General features: G+C 51.6%; 1 protein-coding gene across 1 annotated transcript in view; it reads right to left on the bottom strand.

The window, feature by feature from the left end:
* Window positions 1-22390, bottom strand: part of LOC130575918 (gamma-aminobutyric acid receptor subunit gamma-4) — a 31641-nt gene extending 9251 nt beyond the window's left edge. Inside the window, exons 1-6 of the mRNA XM_057370159.1 lie at window positions 22290-22390; window positions 20895-21043; window positions 20637-20704; window positions 2484-2704; window positions 2001-2083; window positions 302-439 (exon numbers count right to left, since the gene is read on the bottom strand). Of these exons, the coding sequence (XP_057226142.1) occupies window positions 302-439; window positions 2001-2083; window positions 2484-2704; window positions 20637-20704; window positions 20895-21043; window positions 22290-22390 (760 nt within the window). The remainder of the gene's footprint in view (window positions 1-301; window positions 440-2000; window positions 2084-2483; window positions 2705-20636; window positions 20705-20894; window positions 21044-22289) is intronic.
* Window positions 22391-23158: the final 768 nt, after the last annotated feature.

The following is a 23158-nucleotide window of genomic DNA, read 5'->3' on the forward strand; positions in this document are numbered from 1 at the left end:
ACACAGTGTTCACTACTGCAGCAAAAGGGGATCTGAACTCCCTCTCCTCTCCCTCCTGACCCTTCAGTGAGGGATGGCTTCATTCACATCAGCACTGGCACCCCACAGCTCACAGATGTCTGTGGCTCTGGCCTCTCCCTGCTCTGTCTTCCCCCACTTCTGCTCTCTCTAGCCAAGATCCATCCCTCCATTTTTAGTTTTTTTCCCTGACTGTGCTGTTGTGACCTTCCTTCCCCACTCCTTTGCCTCCCACCAGGTCTCCAGCACTGCTTTTCCTGTGGGCTGCCTCTCTTTGCCTCACCTGCCCCAGTCCTGAGCACTTCCGAGGTGTTCCTGAGCCCCGTGAAGTCGAACTGGTAGAGCCTCCAGGTGCGCTGGTCAGACACCTCGATGGAGTAGCGTCTCCAGCGATAGACAATCTCCTCCCGAGGGTATCCATCTGGGAAAAGGGATGGACATCAGTGGAAGAGATGCCATGTACCCCCAGCTCAGCCACCAGCCTGACTGCAAAAGCRCTGGCATCTCACCAGAGCTGCTCTGTAAACATGAACCCTCCAGGCAGTGTTTCTGCTGCCTTTGGTTCAGATTCCCTGAGGCATTTGCACATGGAATGGGAGTAGGGAGGACTGCCTCTCCCTTCGTGGGCTGCTTCAGATCCTGGGGACGGTGAAGGCACTGCCAGAAACAAATCCCTGCCAGAAACAGAGCCTTTCTAAGGACTGCAGCAGTGGGAATGAGATGTGGGTTGGCCCAAGAGGACTCTGCTGGTTTGAGGAGGGACTTTTTTGAGGGTGGCAGAGCAATGAAACAGCATCCCAGGGAGGCTGTGGAGTCTCCYTCCCACGATTCTGGGGTCAAAACTCTGCATTCAAAACCCCACCTGGACACATTCCTGTGTAACCTGTTCCAGGTGACTCTCCCTTGTCAGCAGGGCTGTTCTGGATGATCCCCAAAGGCCCCTTCCAGCCTGGACTGTTCTGTGACTCTGTGACTCCACCACCCTGAAATCTTTATGGGTTTTATCTCAGCTGGCACCTCCTGAGTGCCATCCCAGGCATGAGCACACTGGAATGCAAATCTGCCAGCGTGGCTCTGGCTGCTCTGTGTGMTCCCTGCGCCTCTCACCCTGGGAGCTGGTCCATGGAAAAGAGGGGGAGCACTCCACCAAGAAGAAGACCTGGCCATGAACTGCAGCACAGCTTCTCCTCCCTCTGGCTTTCTTTTCAAGAAACAAACTTACTGTGAAGCAGGGGCCTAGMAGAAAGTCCCTCAGAGGAGGACAGAGTAGGAGCTTGGCAGCTAACTAACAGTGTGTTTCTAATTATCAAGCATGTATGGCATGCACCGTTAATTAGCAAAGAATGAGGGATGGTGGGAGAGGAGGGGATGAGATCTCCTCAGCATGCTGCCTCCCTCTGAAGCACCTCAGAGCTCTGTGAGCTGCGTCTCCTCAGCGGCAGGGGAGGCAGGAGAGGAGAACCCGAGCTCAGATGATTAAATCAGATTTCCCACCCACGCACAAGGACAGGGATCTCTTGGTGCAGAAAGGCTCCCTGCAAAATCACCAGAGGAGATGTGATAATATCAGCAGCCCTCTCTGCTGAAGGGTCTGGACTAGAGGTGACTGGGAGGGGAGGACTGAGTAACCCTCCTTTGGTGCAGAAAGTATCCACACCTCACTCTGACTGAGGGGATTGGGAGAAGGGGCAAGATGCAGCAGAAWATACCCATGTTCTGTCTGGAGTGACCAGAGGGTCAGTGAAATAAACTCCCCCAAATTAAGGAGAAACTCAGAGATGCTGTGAGTCTGTTTCTGATGACCTCTTCTAGCCCTGGAGTGGGAGGATGCTTCAGGACATGAAGGGTAATGGCTCAGGAAGGGGGCCATAGAAATTAGGTGAAAAAATGTAGCTAAAAGGGAGGATGGTTTCCCCAGAAAAGCATTACCCCGCTGAGGTTTCTCTGCCTTCAAAAGCTATTTTAAAAATATGTRTACTCACAACTGGAAAAAACCAAAGGGCAGGAGTGAGTGTCCATTGGGAAATTCTGCAGCTGGAGCAGACATTCAGCCTCGATTGTTAGCCTGAGACAGGAAAGGAGAGAGAAAGAGATTTTGTGCTAGTGAAGATGGTTTGATTCCAACAGCACAATGTGACAGAGGCATTCTCACTTCCTTGAGAACTAATTTGTTGAAGATCAGCCTGTTTGCAGGAACATTCCAAACCAAAAATATATGTTTGGATATTTTCAAGGTGAGGAAAACCAGCCAGGTTTTGTCTCAAAAAGCCCTTCTGTTTAGTCAACTTTTCAGATTCATTTATGGAAGTGAGAATTTATGGGAAAAAAAAAGCCAAATGTTTGTTGACAGAATAAAACAGCTGGACTGACCAACACAACATTTTAAAGGGTTTTGGTTAAGGAAACAATTTGACCATCTCCTGGTCCCCTCCCCTCGGCAGAGCCACAGAGCCTGCTGGATGTACCTGAGAGTGTAGAGCACTTTTCCRTCATTCCAGATGCGGAGGAGCTGATTGGGAGTGGTTATCCAGTGGGAATCGGCCCTCTTGGAGTTCCTGAAGAAGGTGTCAGGGATCCAGATGCGGCTCACCATGTTGGTGTTCAGCGTGAGCGCCTTCAGGGTGCTGTTGAAGCGCAGGCGCCGGTCGTACCACGTCTGGGCAAAGAAGATGTCAATGGTGTATTCCTGGGGAAGAGAGGGGACAATGGGACATCCTGAGAGGGGTTCAGGCTGGGCAGAGCCTGCTCSTCTGGTCTGCAAGTTTGGAGACACAGCCAGAATGTTTATTTTGTCAGTCTGGAGCAGGTGTTGGTGRCCAGTGATGCCTTTCCAGGCTCACCTTCAGCTCATGGTCAGGACATCCGTGGCACACTGAGGGAAAGCCAAAGCTCTGTGTGCACTGGTGGGCTGAGCCTGGCCTCTGCTGGAAAACCAGCACCACACAAACAAGAGCCTGGGCTTGCTCCTGGCAGACAGCTCGATACTCCTTTGGAGCACAGGCATGAGGGTGGGCACTGGCTGAATCCAGCMCTGAGTGCAGCTACACCTTGCAAACACAGGCACGGAGAGCTGCTCACCAGYTGAGCAGGGAAGGCAAGCAGACAGCTCTTTCTGTTGTTTATTAGGGTACAGCCCAGCCCTGTTGCACACACCTCATTTGTACATAGAGCAACAACAGTGCTGTGCATAAATCCAGTGAGAGTCCACCCCTTGCTGCAGGACTTAATGTCCTGTCATTGGTTCATATGAAAACTCAGCMCTCTGGGTCCCAGGGCAGATACACCTTGCTGGAGATCAGAAAAGAAAGCTGKGGCTGCATGGTCCCAGCTCTGGGTGCAACTGGTTAAGAATCCTGAGTCTTCTGCTGCCAGGAGAGGGATTTTCCACCACGATAAGGACCTTCAGTTTTGGTAGGAGAGCGTGTCCTAGCTCAGGGATAACTGGCAGTTCTGGGAGGCAGCTCCTGCCGGGATTGGACTAGCAGTAGCCCACACTATTAGCCCACCACTCTGCTGCTCACTGCTGCAAGTCAATTTGCTCCTTAAACTCCTTTTCAGCCTGCCTGAGAAGGTGCTAATTAATGCCAGGCAGGAATGAGTCTGGCACTCACAGCTGTCTGAACCTGACCCCAAATCCAGTTCCACCAGTCCATACTACAGCCAGTCACCCTGAAGWGATCTTTGGTCCCTTTCACCCCTGTTGAACCCGTGTGACCCCCCGTCTGCCTCTCTCTTGTGTGCAGAGATGAAGAAAGTCTGACTTTGCCATCCCACCCTCTGATTCTCCTCCTCCCACTATTGATTTATCTCGGTGGAATTTTTATGACTGCAGCACATCCCCCCCGCGCTGCCCTCGCTGCCGGTTCAGAGCCGGCTCCTCCAGCGCTGTTAAAATAAAATAAAATAAAATAAAATAAAATAAAATAAAATAAAATAACTGCAGATGCCTTTGCCCTCCCTTGGACAGCCGGGGCGGGCACAGCACTGGCCCCGCTTCATCCTGCTCGCCCTCGCTCCCCTGGCAGCCCACAGCCAGGAGTGATGGGTCCCAAACACGGCCCTTGCATGGAAATGAGATCACAGGAGAAGAGCTTTTGCCATCAGATGGCCGAGTCACTGCTGCTTCACCCTGGTGTGACACTGGGGGAGCAAAGGTGACAGGGACGGGATCCTAAGGGATGTCTAAGAGGGGAAAATGGGGATGGGTGCAGCATGTTCAGAGGGGAGGCTTTGCCTCTACAGTTCACTCAAAACAGACATGAGGAGCCTCAGAGCCAGGGCAGCAGCTGCCTTCACAGCCAAGGGTGCAGACATGGCCACTGCCAAAATCCAGGGGGCTGGGAGAGCCCAGCCCTGAATGCTCTGGATCACACTGATCACACTGATCACACTGATCACACTGGGTACTGCTGGGATATGGGATATGGGATATGGGGTGATGCAGACACGGATCAGCCTGTGAAACTGAAATAAAAGAGGCACTGGCACAGTGTTGGGGCCAAAATAGATCAATATTTGTCATATTCTCCCCCATCACTGCACACCCCCTTGGAGTTCATGTGAGTTTACACTACTCCTCCTAAGCAATATCTCTGGTGTGGGAGAAAGCAACCAAAAATGCAGTGATAAATTAATGTTTGATGCCACTATCAGTGTTTAAGGCCCAACTGGAGTCACTGGTGACATCTCACTCGTGGGCTGGCTGCTCAGTTATGTCCTGCTGTCCAGTTCAGCACTCAGAGTCTCGGATAATCAATGCTAACACTTTGGAAGAGTGGAGGGTCAGCTATCCCGGGGGTTCAGCATTTGTTGTCAAGCCCAGATTTCCAGGAGGGATCAGCATTAAAGAGCTCCTCTCGTGCCATTCATAGCCAGCCTTTGAGAAAGGTGTGGCASACAAGTCATTCAGCTCCTCAGCAAAGCCCGAGCTGTTATTGTCACTGTCCTGTGGTCTGATCTAATTTCAGTGGCTATTATTAGCACAGCTATTCACGAGGCTGAACTTCGTAGCTGAGCTGGCTCCCTTGCCTCTCCGTTGGGAGCCCATTGGGAAAATTCTGGCATTTACAAATGTATTTTCTTTCGGAATTATCTGAGGCAAGATTTATACAAGAGTGGTGTGGCCTTGGGGAGGACTTTCACCCTTCAGCTCCTCCCCGCCCTGCTGAGTGAATGAGCAGCTGAGTGGGGTTAAACCACAGCAGCTCCTGAAGCCTTCAGCGCCTGTTCCCATCAGAAATCCGTGATTTGATGCTGAGGAACCTCTCATGGCTGGGGCTCTGCCCTGATCAGCTGTGGGACAGAGCTCAGACCCTTCTCTGGGCATTGCTGAGATCTCACTTAGCTGTAGGCATCTGCCAAGGTGATTCAACRGGAGGTGTTTGACCATGGGTTTCCTACAGCCCTTAGAGAGTGGGGGGACTTCTGGAGGAAGATCTCAATATGAAGCAGCCCAGGTTATCTCCTGGAAATACCTCTTACTCTTTCTGACCTTGCAAGAGTCCCCTGAGCAAGGCTGAATGGCTGAAKTTTGGCAGGATGAGCTCAGCTCCTAAAACTCAGGACGCTGTTTCTCCATCTACTGCACCCCTCTAGTTCTCTGCCCCTGACTCATTCTCAGCCATCAGAAAGAGACTTCTCAGTGCCTCGATTTCCCCATGTGGAAAAGGGTTATTGTAAAATACGCCTCCACCATTACTGTACCATCTGCCGTGCAGCACATGGAGGTTGATAATTTCTCTGCGAAAGCACAGGCATTTTTAGTGTGTTTAACAGAAGGAGCTAACGAAACAAGGAGGAATTGCTTTAACAGTTTGGCCACACCATTTGGCTCACAYGTGGGGTAGCACATACATGTTGGCATGCATGCAATATGACATCAAATTTCACTCATAAAACAATAAATCAAACTCCCCATAAGGCAAACCCTGAGGGCTGCCTGCCCTAAACACCRTCCCATGAGTTTATCCCGTGCTAAGGGATGCCCTGCAGTGTTGCCTCTGCTGTCTCCTGTCCAACCCAGCCTTTCAGCGTGTCCCTGCTGGCCCCTGGTCACTGCCATCACCTGCCACTGCAGCACACCCCTGGTTTTGCTCATGTGGGCAGCACAGAGCTGGTGGAAGCTCTGTTTCAGAGAATGGCATAATGACATTTAATGGAAAGAACGGTGTTCTGTAAAAGAACACTTGTGGGAAATGAAAGGATGCGGAGATGACAGGGGCATTTTATATTGGAGGAAAAAAATAACAACAAAAAGATTTTACTGCACTCTCTGAGCCTTTCATTTTAAAAAAAGCTACCAGTTTGCTGTGTGGAAAGTCATTTCCAAGAAAACCCTAAACATTTTCAATCCAAAAGAAAAGAGACTTGTTCAGAAATCAKCCTGTCCCCAGCACAGGAGAGCTGGGAGCTGTCCTTGTGTGTTACCCCAGGCTTGCTCCTTGGGTCATCACATCCTCTGCTGCCCTGCCCTCASAGATGGGGAATCAGCCCCTATTTCCAGTCACATTTGGCTCCAGGAACTCTGCTCTAGACCAAGTTCCACCCTGGGTTCAGAGCAGATATGAGTTAGGGTTACTGGCTTTCACACTAACAGCTCAGACTCTCAGGGTTTGCACAATAAGACTTGTAATTCACAGTGTGTGTTTTCAGGTTACCTTACACACCAAACAAACACAGCTGGGCCCCGCAGAACAGCCTTTTCAAATGGCTTTAATCAAGTTTGTGTGYTCAGCTCAGCTGACCCCTCTCAAGGGCACAATTAGTGGGATCCAGAGGGGCTGGGACCCTGTGCTTCCTCTGTTCCAACTCTCTAAGAGCTCAGCTTTCTGCCCAATGCCAGAGAGGAGCAAAGCCATGAGATGAATGTGTCTTCGATGGCCTCTTAAATTAGGATAAAATGAATGATTTAAAAATGCGGTTTTTGCAACTTTACTTGTATGCTGCAGCAACCAGAAAACCTTTGAACAGAGGGGTCAGAGACCTGGAAACATGCTCCTCAATTTTCCTGTGCTGGAGAGATAGTTTAGTCCCTTCCAACTCAGAATACTCTGTCAATCTGTGAAAAACCCTAAATAACAGTGGGGCTGAGAGATTAATATCCTAGACAGTTGCTTTCTAGCTTTTATTGTTCTGATATTTGTTTTTACTCATAGAGTTCCCTTCCCTCTTCCCCTCCAAGCAAATCCCTCACAGCAGTCCAATAAAGCAGGCTGCTTTCCTGGGAGCAGGGACAGCATTTCGGGTGCTCTGACGTGATTGTGATGAGTTCATGCTGCCAGTCATGGAGCTGAGCAGAGCAAATATTACAGAAAAAACTCTTAGGGATGCTGCAATTCAGGAAAAACTCAGAAGTTCTTTCTTGGAGGAGCCCCAGGAATGGGATGGTTTTCTTTCAGGGGCTGATAGGGCTCTCTCTGCAGGTCAGGGTAAGCCAGGAAACCTCTCCTCCCGTCTCCCTCTTCTGCAAAATAGAGTCAGAGCAAGCATCCCCCTTCAGACAGCTGTGCTCAGCATGTCCACACCCCCACAGCCCTGCCCAGGGGAGCATTTTCCTCTCCACCACACCACACTCATCCTCCCAGCCTGCAAACACTTGAGACAAATCCTGAGCTGCACCCCTGCATCTGTCTCCACGTCTCAGGGAGCACGTTCACCAGTAGCAAAAAGTCCTCAAGACTAAGTAACTACCCTAAAATAACCAGCTAATTAAATAACTAACTAAAATAACTGTATTCTGGAAYAATCTTGACATCTGAGTGCAGCACTTCTTGTCCCCACATCTTGTGGGCAGGAATGTGCTTCCAAGCACGATGTGTGTGCACTCTCAGATGGCAGCCAGSAGAGAGGACAGGTACCAGCAGCACGGGCTGTGCTGGACACTGACCACCTCAGGGGCTGGCTGGGCACTGCAGGCTGCTCCCAGTTGTCCCATTACTACAGTGAGACACCTCATTGTGGCCACCTCCATGCCCCTGCTCTGGGTGAGTTCTGTCTCTCCAACACGAAGAAGAATGAGAATATAAGTTTAATTCTTTTTCCAATGTCCTCCATCCCCAAATCAGGCCCCAGAGAGATTTATGGAGATGGTGCTGGAGTGACTAGGGGGGCTCTCAAGGACAGCAGGAGCAGAGCTATGATGATCTGTGGTTTCAAGGTGACACACTGAACTTCCCATCTGTTTCACTTCTGCAGCAGCACCAGCAATGCTGTCCTTGCCTGAATGTCTTTCGCCTCTGTCCAGGGAATCTCAGTTGAAACAGTGTTCTTTTTATAATACAAACGTGCTATTAAAAACCATCTCCATGTCCTGAGCTCATGCCAGGAGCTGTCAAACAAGTCATGCTATAAATGCAGCTCTGTCGATTGCAAAGTGCCCCAGTCACGGCTTGCTCACCCCTGGAGCCTGCAGATGGCAACTGGACAGGGCTTTCAGGACAGTGCTGGCTCCTGRGATCCCTTCCTGCCTGCTCTCCCACACCCCTGCTCACCCCTGCTCTCATGGATGTGCAAGTGGGGACACCCAAAAGTCAGCTTTTACACAGCCAGCCACCCCAGACTGTTTTTTTCTCCCCGAATCCTTTCTCCATGGATGGCTCCTTGCACCATCACTTCCCTGCAGTGKTGTTATCTCCTCCCATGCAGCCCCAGGGTGGCTGTTGATTGCTGTGGTGCTTGTTCCCCTTTCCATGGGAGCCTCTCTCTCCCCGAGGGGCTCAGACCCACATTTGTGTGTTTTAGCATCTGCTAWCAGCCTTCACCCAGAGGAGCCAGCGGGGACAGTCCTTGAGGCGAGACATGACATCAGCCAGACTCAGCTTTGCAGGAGCACAAGTCTGTCTGCTCTGTCCCTGATGAGGTTATTACTGAAAAGGCAGAGATGTGGACACACGATGCTCTATGCAGATGGGGCAGAATTAATCAAGGGGGAAGGCACTGAACACTTCACTGGAGTATTAAACAAAGCACCTCGGGGAAGGAGCCAACTCCTTTAGCTTGGGTTTTTTCCTCCCCTCTCAGGACAGGACATGCCTTGGGTGCAAAGTCACGTGGAAGCATCTTCTGATGCAAGCAAAGACGCAGCCCAATTACCACAATCTCTGCAAAATACCTGGGCTGCCTGCAGAGCAAAGCCACATTTGTCCAAAGTCTCRTCTTCACATCACACAAGCTAGATGTTTAAATGCTCCCTAGGATGCTGGGATTGAAGAACTTTGTGCAGGAAGTAGGAAGCAGTTGGGGAAAGAGAAGAGGTGAGGACAGAAGTGTGCAGGATAACTGGGGGAGAATACTCAGTGCTTTGGGCAGGTGCTCTCATTTGTTTGTCCTTCTGGCTCACGGGGTGTTTGGGGAGACAAAAGGAAATTTCCTTTGGAAGGGCTGGGAGACAGACCTTCTCACAGCATACAATTAACTCCCCAGGATTGCTCCTCCAGAGCAGCTTGACAAGATTCAGATGAGAAGCTGGAATTCCTCTAATTGCATTGCCCATTCCCACRCCACCCACAGTGACTAAAATGAAATGCTGGGATGGGCAGTCCAATACTGCCCAGGACTGGGGAAGCAGCAGCTGCAGCTCTGCTCTGGGAGAACCACTCACTGCCAAGAACCCTGAGCTCTCTCAAATCACCTTTGTTGGCAGCTGAGAGGGTGGAGGAGCCAGCAGAGCCCAGAACTGGGTCGGAGAAAGCACAAGGCCCTGGGATGCCACCCATTGTGTGGAAATGCTTTCACTGGCCAGGAGGAAAACCATCTATGTAAGTCCCCAAATCTCACCCCCAAGGTGAAACAAAGGATGTTCAAAACATCAAAAAAGTTCTAGTTTCACAAAAAGGGAGCAGTTTGTGCCCTCTGCAGAGACCCTCACTCCTGACACTGTTCTCTCCTGGCCCCGGGGGAAGAAGGAGATGGGAACAGTGTACTCTGCTTCACCACCTCTTTCAAGGAAATCTGTTTCATGTTGTCTCTCATGCCCCCTTGCTGTGCTCAGCACCTCTCTCTTCCTGTCCTGCCAGCTCCTTGATGTTCCTTCTCTCTGCCTCATCTTGTTTTCCCTTTCGCAGTTCTTCTCTTCRAGCCACCACACAATCACAGCCCAGCCCTAATGAGATTTCAAGGGAGCACCAGGCTGTGGAAAGCAGCTGGGAGAAGCTAATCAGGTTACAGAAAAAGAACAATTTCTCTCTGCTCCCCTGTTGGGTACTGGGAGGGCAGAGCAGCTGGAATGCAGTGGCAGGAGGGTTCCCAGGCCAGTGGATTCGCCCTGCCAGGCACACATTCACACCTCAGTCCAAGGGTGGAGGGCACTGGGCACTCAGGTCAGCACCCCCGGGCAGGCAGGAGCTGCTGAGCTCTGCTGCATTGGGCTGCTCTCCCCATGGCACCTGGTGGGTGCAAAGGACCCTCCTCAGAAAGCAGGGATCAGCATTCCCTCTCTTATTTCCAGCTCCCAACTGTTCTGTGCAGCCCTGCCTGCAGTGGATGCCTCCAGCTCAGCCCCTGGACCTTCCCCAGCTCTCCTCCATGACTTTGGGACATCTTTGGGAAGAGGTGAAAAAGATGAAGGCTCAGTTTTCTCCACAGTGGTGTAAGAAACACAGCGGCAGACCTTGCATACCCCAGAATCATACACTGAAAGAAACCAAACACTTTTGGCTCTTCAACTTAGTCCAAAGCTCCCAAGAGCTGGACAACACATCTCTAACTGCTCCTTACYAACACCCAGCACCTGGACTCGCCTTTGGCTTTTTGTGAGAGCAGAAATACCGAGGTATTTTCATCTCYCCTCTTGCTGATCCAGAGAGAGGARCCAGGTTCCCCTGTGCCTTCTCACCAGCTGCAGATTCGTGTGACAAACTGAGGCTGCAAGCTCTGGGCAGGTCTGGCAATCCACCACTAACAGATCATGGAAGGAAAATGGTTTATCCTGAGCTTTACAGGTCTCTCTGCCTTCAGYTTTTCTTTCCAAGACCCAAAGGAAGGGAACATCAGCCAGTTATCATCTTAACTGTGGCTGTAGGAACAACCAACCTAACTCCCACAGGATTTTCCCACTTCTCTACCCCGCTGCTCTGCTTCCCCTCCTTGTCCTCASCACCCCACCAAGGTGGCTTTGGGTGTCTGTGGAGGAAAACAACAGACTGARGGCCACAGCCTGGTGTGGGAGGCGTCAGAGGTGGCAGAGATGGAGGGAGAGAGAAGCTGATTGAGGGGAGCTGTCAGAAACAAAGCTCCCAACGTTTGCAGAGTCCCCGCTCTGACCTCCCCTGCTCCCCAGCCACATGCAGACAAGGTGTTCCCCTGCCCACCATCCCGAGTGTTTTGGTTCACACCTCCCACCTGCATCTGCCCGGGGAGCCATCACCAGCACCTGCAATTCCCCTGCTGAGCAAAGCTCATCAGAGGCTTGGAGCCACTCCTGGGCAGCTGCAGGTCAKGGAGCAAACACAGATCCTCACCACAACCTGCTCTGCCTGTGGAGATGGACAGACCAGGCTGATRTCAGGGTCCCCAGCCATCACACATCACACAGTGAGCCCAAGACCCCTGACCAGACTTGTCCCCCCACCCACAGTGCCCCAAGGAGCCAGCTGATCCCTCTGGGGCTTTGAAGAGCCAGGAATTGGGAAGTGGGAGCTGGAGGGGCRGTCAGCAGCTCTGCTGGGAGATGGCTGCAGTGTCCACCTGCCCACTYGCTGACCACAGGACCAAATCTCCTACAAAAGACACCAAACTGGAGCACAGAGGCACCCAGTGGAGGCAGGGAGGAGAAGAGAGGGGGAAGCAAAGCCACAGGAAGGCTCATGCTGGTTGCTTGCTTCCACTTTGTACCATGGGCAATTAAATCCTTCCTGTGCGTTGAGATGGGATGCAATAATCTGAATATTCTGCCTTCAGCACTGAGGCATGAAGAGGTCCTTGAAGCATACTGATTGTGGTCACCCACAACCACTGAATTCTGAGAAATGGTCTCCATTTTGGAACACATTTATAGCAGGCAGATTTCACAACAGCCTTTTAAGGGAAATGGTAGGATGGCTTCATCTGGGAATGCAGGAAATAAATAGAACTGATTTCTACTGGAAAAAAAAATATGAAGTTTTGCTCAAAATAAATTAAAATTGTCAAACCCTAAAATGAATTACCTCAACCTTATAATTTCATTCAAAACCTTATTTTTCTCCAGTAAGCTAACAAAATATTTCGTTTTACCCTTATCTAGTTGATGCACTTCATTTTGACGTTTATTTTCAAATACTCATTTTCATGCTTTACTCTTAGGACAGAATTTATCACCATATGAAGAGCAAATCAAAACAATCTGATGAAACGAAATGTAAATGTTTTGATTGTCCCTGAACCCATTTCTCCTCGGCAATGCTGAAGAATTCTGGTTATTTGTCCCAAGTGGGAGGGGAGAATGAGCCCAACTCCCCTGTGATGCCCCTGTTTGCCCGAGACCAGAAACCCTGGCCTCTGAYGGGATCTTTGACTTGGTTCTCACACACCTGAAACATCCCATCCTCTCCTGCAGAGACATCTAAAGCCTTCAGTTCACATAAATCAACTCTGCCTCAAAAATAATTCAGCCCACYGAGTGACAACTATTGGTACAGCTCAGAGTGTATATCTCTCAAATTTGACACAGCAGCGCTCTCCCTTTGACTTGGAAAAATCAATTTAATGAGGGTCAGAGCACAGATCAGTACCTGGATCACACACAGGCTGCCCATCAGCACACATTTGGGATCTGCAGGGCAGCTCCTTTGGATGATTGGGATGGGAGCAGATGTGCTTTGCGTCCCCACCAGCGTGATGGGCAAAGCTGCAGTCCCTCCGTGCAGCCTCTGGACCATGGCAAAGCCTCTTTAGTGCCCTGCCAAACTGAGAGCCAGCTGCCAGGGCCGAGACAGCCCTCCAGCCTGGGCCAGACCCCACTAAGGACACTCTCCATGTCACTGGAAAAGTGTCATTGTGCCCCATTAACAAGCAGATCCCACTAAGGACCTTCCTCTGCTCACTGGAAAAGTGTCATTGTGTCCCATTAACATGCAGATCCCACTAAGGACCCTCCCCTGCTCACTGGAAAAGTGTCATTGTGTCCCATTAACAAGCAGGAATCCCCACTGCTGGCAAAAACATCTGGAAAGGGGTACCAGGCACAGCTGCTGTGCCCCCAGACTGTTTTGGAAAGGTTTTTTTGTGGGTGAGGATGAGAAATTACAAGTTACAGTGCTCTCAGGGCAGGTACAGCCAGCACAGCACCTCCTTCTTCCCAGGCTGCCTGCAAAGGTTCAGGGCAAAAAAAACCAAAAAAACCCTCCCGTCTGCACTGAGCCCAGCTGAAGAAATGCTGGAGTTTTCTCCAAAGGCTGGCACAAAATGAATGAGGGATTGAGTCATTCCTGCCAGCAGAAGGGCGGAAATGGGATCCGCGGAGGAATTTACAAGAGCCGCTTACTTCATTATGGATGTTGATTTATCCCGCGTTGCCCGAGGGCCCGAGGCTGCCCGAGCTATGGGCTGTGGAGGCACCTGTGTGCCACGGCTGATGCTGCGCTTTAACAAACCTTTAAGTACAGCCACATTCCCCATTTAGCACCAGGCTGCGAGCACAGATGTTAATTAACTTTAGGGCTTTGCTCTCCAGAAATGTCTCCGAGGAAAAGCACTTTCCCTGCCCCCGGGAGGCCACTGTCCAGATTTTCATATTTTATTTAGCTCCAAATTTTAGATGCAAACCCCCAGCTTTTCACTGATAACAGACTCCTTGAGTTTTCTGCACAGCCTGTAAATAAAATACCAACATGGATGTCACACAGAAAATATCTGGAGGGGATTAGTGTATGTTCTGGATAATAAAAGGAGCTGGCTGAATTATTCATCGTGAATAAATCAGCTCTTTTCCGTTTTCGAAGCAAACTTTGACACTTCCAGAAGCTCTTGGGATATGTTTGGGATGGGAGCAACTTATTTATTTCACCAGACCTTTTGTTGCAGCCCATGGTTTGTCCCACAAGTCACAYGTGATTGGTGTGATTCCTCAGTGGCCTCGGGTTTTTTTTTTCCTCAGGAAGGACAAACTTTTCTTGAGGAGAGCCGCTGCCCTGACCTGACTGCTGTKTGAACGCCAGCGTRASGGACRGTGACTGCTCCYGAACATCAAGGAATCCGGGGATGTRAGCACTCTCCGAGCACATGAGTGCTTGTGAAGACGTAAGAAATGCGGCACCAGCTCCGGCAGCACCGAGCCATCACTCAGGCATGGAAAATAACAGCCAGAAAAAGCACTGGGGCCGTCAGTGAGCAACACCCATATTCCAACACTTCAAATTCCTGTGATATACGTGGTTATCGGGGACCAAACCCCAGCCTAGTTCATTGCAGGACTGTCCTGCAGAACCTCACCAGATTTACTGATGACCAACCCTCTCTGCACACCGGGCCGGCCAGGCAGAGTGTGCAATCCTTGGCAGAGCACTGCAGAGTGCTTTAGGCATTGCAATCCACCCTAAAGTGGGTGCATCTGGGCTATTGCCTCCCAGACAGATGATTTGTGAAGGATTTTGAAGTCCTTTCAGTCGGGAAGTGCTGTGCAACCGCTGGAGTCTATTATTATCGGGAAAGAAGGGGGGAGGTAGCGAATTTCCTTTACCTATAGGCTTATCTTGTGCTCCAGAGGAACACAGTCAAGCATTTTAAACAGCGTGCCATTTTCAATTCATTTCCTTCCTACTTATTCCAAAGCAGTCAAAGCTAAGTATAATCAAGACTTAAGTGTTCCTTAGAGCCAGACAATTATTCCCGGTCTTGGTTTCCCCATCTATTAGGAAGAAGCGGAGGAATTAACCCAAGCCTTGCAGCGGGACGGCACCCGGGGCAGGCACACAAAGCGCTTTCCATCGCTCGGGATGCGCTCGGGATGCGCTTCCACCGCCTCCCGCTGCCTCGGGGCTCTCTGCAAGGGTGGCTCYTGTCTCGGGGGTCTCTGCCCGGGCTGCTGGGGCAGCTCAGCCGATCACCAGCAGCTGCTGCAGCCTCGCTGCGCTCTCCGATGGAGCGGGGATTTCACCGCCAGAGCCGCGATCGGAGCTCCGGGCGGCGAGAAGCGATCCTCAAAGAGGGCTCTGCAGACACACACCGCCTCCCTGCCCCGCTCAGCATCCCCCCAACCAGCACAGATGGAGTGCCCGAGGTCCCCAAGCTCTTTTTGTCACATCGGCCCCCTTCCTAASCGCTACCTCTTGTCAGCTTTAACTGTGAAAGCCAAGCCTCCCTGCCTGCCTCCTCGGGATTTACATGAAAGAAGTCAGTGGGGAGTTCTCTTCATTCATGCTGGGCTTATACTTCTAAATTATAAAGTGTGTCAAATGAGGATTTAATTTATATTTAACAAGACAATGTTTGTAAATTAATTATTCATCAGCTGATAACGAATAAACATTTCCCTCTTCCCTCCCTCCCTCCCTCCCCCCTTTTCACAGGGTTTTCACAAATGCACCGTACATGCAAATCTATTAAATGTTTTCTGCAGTACTCCAGATGTGGGAAAATATGTTCTTCACCCTCAATTTCGTGAGTGTGTTGCATGGTAACTAATGTAGCCAAGCAGAACATTATGAATTTAATAGTGTGCAGCATCTCCTTCCTCGAGAGGCAAGGGGAAAATAGCCAGCCCTTGTGTTTGGACAAATCACCCTCTTCAGGTTYCAGCCCCCCACTCACAGGCAGAGATAAGAAAACAATTTGCTGTAATAATTGAGACAGGAGCTTTGCCCTATCCCCTGGAAATCACAGGCACTTCTGAGACAGCAGAGTCTGGCCCCTGRTGAATGATGGAGGCCAGTTTTGCTCTCCCCATCTTTATTATCATGAAGCAATGAGATTGAGGCGGTGTACAACACCAGCAGAAGAGCTGCCATCGTATTTTGCTACAAAATTTGGCACACGAAGGTATCTCCTAGCACAGAGGAATCCTCAATACCTAAACCAGYCCTTAGTGCAGTGCCTCTGATCCCAGACACCTGAAGCAGGTAACCAGGGCAGTTCCTGGATGACTGAAACATYTCCATCCACCTTGGCCAGGAGGTTACCACAGTGTCTGGATCACACTCTCAGTGTCTGGCTCCTCGAGCCTCACACTTGGTTTTGTGCAAGAAAGGGAGAAGAGGACATTCAGCTCTGAGCTCTGSGAGGAATCTGAGAAGCTCTGGGCAGGATTTGCTCCATCCCTGAGCTCAGAACAGAAACACTTTCCCCCCTGTCACCCGTGCTGTCCCTCATGGGCACTTCAGGGACGTCCTCAGGACTGAAAGACACTCAGCCCCAGTAGCTGGCACCTGCTTTACTTCTACAGCATCATTTCCTGAGAGTCAAGCATCCCTAAAGGAAGGTGATCCAGAGCTCTAGGTGCCCTTGACACCAGTTAAAGCTATAATCTATAGCAATAAAGCCATTACAAAACAAAACCAGGAGCAAATCCCTCCAGCAAACAACCAGTCAGCGAAAAATTTGAACCCAAAGTCTCCTCCTTTGCTCCACGCTGCTGCAGCYCTCCCTGGCACCTCGGAGAACCAGGGTGGGTCTTTGCACCAGGCTGAGCTTCTGACAAGACAAGGACACCTCAAYACTGTCTGTGTTAGTGGGAATCTAATTGGGCATCCAGGACAGAGCTTGGAAAGCTGCAGCACTATGGGACATAACTCATTTGGCTCGAGGGGCTGCTGGCCAGCACTCAGTGGCAGCCAGAGCGCTGGAAGGGCTCATGGCCCAATGCATCCTTCCCCTGAGGCTGTATGCACAGCTTCCCACCACCCTGAGAAGGGCCAAGTGCCTCAGTCCCACCCAAAAAAGATTCATGAGGCTGGGGAGGAAATSCCAGTCCATGCAGTGACTGGAGTGAACAGCTGTGGGACGTGATKGCCCCATTTCCCCCCTCAGCCAAGCCCTGTCCTGCTTTTTATCATTTAAACATCTCCTATTTCTGATTACTACCACATTGTAAAGCACAGAGGGTCCTTTCCCCAGGGAGGAGAGAATGTGAAACCTGCYCAGCCCCTGAACAGGACACCAGGCTGCCATTCTGGTGTACAAAAGGCATCAGGAAATCACTTTACATCTCTTCCCGCTCCAAACCTGCCCACCTTCTGCTGACTCCTGAATGTTAATGTTATTTATGACAAGTGATTGATGAGGGAGACGCAGAATTCACACCCAGCACAGGGCATTTTCAAATCACCTATTCATTTTTAAGGACCGGAATCAGTTTTGTATCCTGACATGATTTATCATTTGGAGGCTGGGCAGTGGCTACGCAGGGCCAGCTTCCAATCCCTGACAGAGCATCACTGGGATGAAGACAGCAGTGAGCCATTAACCCTTTCAGGGAGAGCAGAAGACYACAGGAGACCAGTATTTAAACCAGATTGCTGAAGCTGGAGCCATCTACTCCAGGAGCATGTCTGGCCATTTTCAGCTGCAGATTTATTGGCCACACTGGTCCAAGCTAACAGCCACAGTAATGTTGCTATATCTCAAAAGCAAAACTTGTTTTTTTGTCTTCTCCACAGCCTGTGTGAGGGAGAAATATTTACGTAAGGCGCTGTCATGGCAATGCACCTAAAAGAGATCAATGGGACATTTCCCCTCCAGTGGACCTTCCAGCCTACACAAGCCTCTCTATCTGTGGCAGAGTGAAATGTCACCATGGGCTCAAGAGAGATCTAGCTCTGAGACAAATTCTGGTTCCCKTCCCTTGGAAATGTGCATTTCCTCAGGTTGTGCATGGGAAAAAGGCAAAATGAGGYGCGTGGGATGGGTCTGGCAGCTGGGAGAGGGCAGAGGGTCTCAGGTGGGGAGAAGCTGTACCGAGAGGGACAGAGTCAGAATGACATGTCCCCAGCAGAGACATCTATCATACGTTTGACGCCAGCCTGCCAGGGGCTGGCACGACCCACAGGGTGACCTAATTCACTGCATCAGCATGGAAAAACAAACAAACACAAAACAACTGGGTGAAGCAGCCAAGTCTAGAGGTGACACTGTGGCAGCTTTGTCACTGCCCTTTCCTCTTTCTTCGGGAGACAATATGGCAGGATGGAGTCTCTCCCACRAGCAGGGGGAAGTGCTCAGAGTACACACAGCAGAAATCTGAGGCTTTGAAATCTGCAGAAATCTGGGTCTGGCTGCCCTCAGTACTTTTATTATCACCTCAGAATCTCATGGGAAAAGGTTTTGAAGTTCAAGGTCATCCCAGATTCAAGCTTAGGAAGTTACCTGAGGGTACAAGGAAGGAGAAATATCTATAGAGAGTCTACTTGGGGTGTCATATGGAGCTGTCTCCCGATCACAGGTTGGGACCCTGCAGGGACCCCTGGACTGGCAGCACCAAGGCACTTCAGAGAGACAGCATAGCCAGACGTGACTGAGGCAACAAAACCCTTCAACTGTCCACCCTGAGCAGTTCATTCCCTGCCCCAGCAGCTCCTGACCGTGCCATTCCCACAAACAGCCATCCCTTCCTCGGTGGGAAGGCTGCAGATGGGCAGATCTGCCCCATGGCAGCAGTTTTCCCAGCACATCCCTTCAGATGCTGGCAATGCCAGGTGCCAGCTGCCTTCACACCCCTGTGTGCTGAGATCCCYGGGGGTCCTGTGCCCTTGTGGAGCCCCATTTCATGAAGAGCAAAAGCTTCTGCTGACTCTCACAAAGAGCTGAACACATGGGTTGAGCTCTCCCACGTGATTCCCTGGTCTCTAGTAAGGGCTGAGTTCATACAACAGCTTTTCCCTCGGTGGGGGTGGCTGTTGTCACCGCCTTGCATCTTGTTTCTCCAAAAATACCGGAGATGCTGAACGTGCCTGAAGCTCCATATATGGCTGGTACCAGCCCAGGAGATCCAAAATCCTGGAAGGCTGGGATGGACGTAGGTACGCTCTCACATCCCCATCACCATGGCATAAGCTGTGTTTCTTAGGAAACCAGCCTAGCAGCAGTATCCCTGCTTGGGAGGAAAGATGAACTCTGGATGCAGACAGGATTTCAGAAACCACTCTGCTGCTCCACCGGCACGGTTTTGCTGTGCTCCCGTGACGGTGAGGGGAGCAGAGCACGGATGAAGCACACAGGTGAGAGGGGAAGAGGAGGATGAGGATGTGCTCTGGGTTTTGTGTGGGTTGGGCACACCCTTGGGCAGTGCAAAGCAGGTAGAACAGCTCCCTACAATGTGACCCTGGTGCTCTACCTGCAGGAACAGCCTGCAGAGGGGTGAGCATGCCCAGCCCCTGCACTGCTGCTCTTGTGTCACCTTGGCTGCACAGCCACAACCCCCATGGCATGGAGGGGCTGATGGCACGTGCTGGCAGCCAGGRGTGACATCCACACAGCTCAGACAGTGGTTCTGCTCCTCAAGACTGGGCGTGCTGGAACAATTAAAGGAAATTTTGAGCCTTGGGGCCATCCCTGCTGGGGTTCCTGATGGTGCCYTGCTCGTGGGAGCGAGTGCCAGGCCAGGTGCCCATCTGGTGGCTCGTGAGCAGGAGCTGCTCGGGGGCACATCCTCGCTGGTGGCCGGCCAGAAGGGCTGCTTCAAAATGCTCCTCGGAGTGGAACTGGTACTACAGCTACTGTACCATCCCTCCATCCCCAGAGGGGTTTGTTCCTTGGAAATTTTGTACTTTGGAAACTAAAAATATCATGCCCATCCTGGGAACTTGCTTTTTTTTTCCAGTTTAAGGGGGCTGGTTTTGTTCCTGCTCTGTTTTGCATTGAGAGAAAGAAGAAAAGCCAAATTGTCCTGGCTGTACTTCTCCTTTGTCCTCTACACCTCACCACCCCGTGGAGTGGAGAAGTCTTTCAAAACCTGACAGCAGTCAGGTTTGGTCCTTGATAGAAGAGAGAAAAAGGCTGACTGCAGGCAAAAGTAATAATAATAATAAYAACAAYAACAATAAYAATAATAATAGTAATAATAATAATAATAATGATAATAATAGTAGTAGTAGTAGTAATGGAAGTTTCCTGTGAAAACTGAATAGTCAACAGCTGCTCCCCAGATCAAAGACTGTCTCTGTTAAGTATTTTCACAGCTCCTGCTACTGAGGTACTGCTGGGTCCTGAGCCATGAGGAGAAATTGTCACACTTGTGGTGGCATCTCTCTAAGGTGCTGTGCTATGAAGAAGAAACGTTTGACCTGAGGCTCCCTGCTTTCCCCTTGCTCAGCACCACACAGCCACGGGAACCATCTCCAGGTACCTCTCTCAGTCCTCCTGGTTTGACCCTGCCCCAAGTCTCCTGGTAGCCACAGGCTTCCAGGGAGGAGAGGGCAAAGCCACCAGGCAGAAGGGTGTGTCTATCAGCAAAGAGCACCATCATCCCCCTCCCGAGGTCTCGAGCACGGAGGGGCTGCTGTGCTCACCGAGGGTGCCTGAGCACCTTGCTCCTAACCAGGGRTGGCAGCCAGGTCTTTCCAGCTCCCAGCAGGTCAGAGCACCTCTTCCCAAGGGAAGGGAAACCTCCTGTCATGCCAACACCAGCTTCACAGCATGTGTGGGAGCACGGGGAGGGACCACCCTGCACCCTGCACGGGGAGGGGACGCCCTGCAGGCACGCCAGCACTCACCATCTGGATGACAGACACCGGCCCGATGCTGTTCACGTAGATATCCACATCAATGAACGTGGGCTTGACTGCAAAGACAAAAAATGGTACCAATCAGCTGGGGCCAGCAGCATTTGCAGAGGGATGAAGACAAGGGGAATATCTGGGATGGGCAATGAAAATCACAACAAAAATCCCAACTACAGCAGTCACCAAAGCACGGAAAACACAAGACACAGGCAGGCCAGGCCACCAGCCACGGCCACAGGGGACACTTACTGCCAATGTCAGGCCTCAGCTTGTTGTCATAGTTCTTGAGCAGCGAGTTGAGGATCTGMGTGGCATCGGTCTCCTGCGCCTTGGGGGTGAGGACCCAGGTTTTGTTGATGCTGAGGTAATCATAATCGTATTCCTCTGTGCTCTCACACCTGGAGAGGAGATACAAAGGGCAGAGATGTGGCTGTGGCAGCTCTCTGGCACTGCCTGGGCACAGGGCACAGCTGTGTGTCAGAGATACCGAAGGAGGAGGATGCACTGCAGAGCATAAGGAGCTCGGGGAGCTCCTCCCAGCCCCACTGCTAAGAGCACACACCTCCCCTGGCACTTCTGCTCTCCTCAGGGCCACCAGATACGCAGGGGCCTTGCCACCAGGGTAAAGTCTAGCAGGCACCTCCTCTTTAGCTCCCTTTGGAGCTCATCCCCAAGCTGTGGCAGCCAGCCCCGGCTTTCCCTGCCTTCCTGCTCATCCCGCTCCTGCTGCCAGCAGCTCCTGCTAACCCCAGATACCTGCACCACTCTGCCTGCTGCTGACACCCGAGGCAGGCTACTCCGAGGGAGGAGGCAGTGACAAARCAGGGSTTTCKGGGAGCAAGGCATTTGCAATAAAARCATTYCAGAGAAAACGGTCCCAACRCTGCCATGCAGGCATYGTGCACRTCTGACATGCCAGGAACCCAGCCATCTGCCCTGCACAGATCCTCAGAAATAAAAGCCTTATGCAAACTCCTCTGCCTCCAGGCCAAGACCTGCCACAGCCCATTCCCTGCACTCACCAACCTTTCCTCCCCAGCCTTTGGCGTGAGCTCCCATTTAAAGATGTCCCATCTTCCCAATCTCCCAGTTCCGAGCCAGGCAAGGAAAGCTTGTACCCATCCTCCTTTGGACGTGATCCACTTAGCAACAGCTTCTCTCAGTGCCTCTCAAATCTGCCCTCTCTAAACCTTTCGCACTCCTCCCTTTTCCTAAAGGACTTTTCCTAAACCGTCTAATTAGATTAGGTCCACATGGTCACCCGGGAAATTCTAACCACCTGCCGGCGCTCTGGGCAGCTCATTCACAAGCTTGTCCCCGGAATGACAGAGCCATATGTGGGAGAGGATGCCGAGCGCTCCCACTGCCKGCACACCCCCCTCGACGTCTGCCATGGCAGCGTGTCACCTGCTCCAGCGACAGGAAGGGTCTCGCAGCGGGAGCTGCCACCGCGCTGACACTTCCCAGCTGGAGCCTCGCCGCTCCGAGGTGCGACAGGCACCGCGGATCCATCTCCCTCCAGCGCCTGGGGAGGCACAGCCCGGCCGAGCCACTGCGAGGGGGAGGAAAAGCCTTCCATCGACACGCTGCGGCCGATTTATCAGATGCTCCTCTTCCAAAACCCCAGACAAAACCGGCCTTCACAATCGCTTTAAAACTCTCGGCATCTCCGCAGCTCGCAGGCGCCGGGACGTGTCCCCCGCCAGGGCTGGGCTGCGCGCAGCTGGCTGCCTGCCGCCGCGCATTAGGTGTTGGTACATCAGCTCATTGTTTCCTGTCTGATTGCGCTGCACTTTCTAACGATGCTTAAGGAGTGTTAAGCAACGCTGTCAGGATGCGCTTCCCCATCCGAGCAGCGCCAGCGAGCGCTCTGGCCGGGCTCTCGCTGTGGCGCTGCCTSCGAAAGGCGGGCGAGCAGAGCTCTGTATCTCTGCAGCTGCGGGAGGCACGGGGGACCACCGTCAGCCCACCCCAAAACTGCCCAGGGCTGAAATGGGGGCCGGCCCCGCTCCTGCGAGAAACAAGGAGGRGGAATGCGCCCGCAGCGCAGCTCAGGGCACGGGAAAGCAATCCTGACTGCTTCCCTTGCTGCCGGAGCGCCGGGTGATGGAGGCTGCCCCGGGMAAAGTGGGAACAGCTACACCCAAACCTCGTCTCAGTGTTCCCTTGACCATGCTTGAAGTCACCTGCCAGCACTGAACTCTGCACATGCCCCTGCCCTGCCAAAAATCCTGATCCTCCAGGGCATAAGGCTACAGCAGAGTCTGAAACATCTCTTTTGGGGCTGAGCAAACCCAGGCTGCTTACTCTACTCTCAGTCTTCTGGTTTTCCCCCATTTAGTGCCACTGATTAACACCCCAAGGCTTGGGGTAGCACTTCCAGGGAGTCACATCCCTATTACAGATGCAGGGACACTACCAAAAATATGCTTTTTGCTAATGCAGCTAATCCAGGTCGACTAAACCATACTAAGCCATCTTAGCATAAGCAAACCAGCTTTTGCTGGAGAAAA

This window comes from Malurus melanocephalus, unplaced genomic scaffold, assembly GCF_030028575.1.
Source record: "Malurus melanocephalus ecotype Western Australia unplaced genomic scaffold, MMel_1.1 scaffold_120, whole genome shotgun sequence".
NCBI lineage: Eukaryota > Metazoa > Chordata > Aves > Passeriformes > Maluridae > Malurus > Malurus melanocephalus.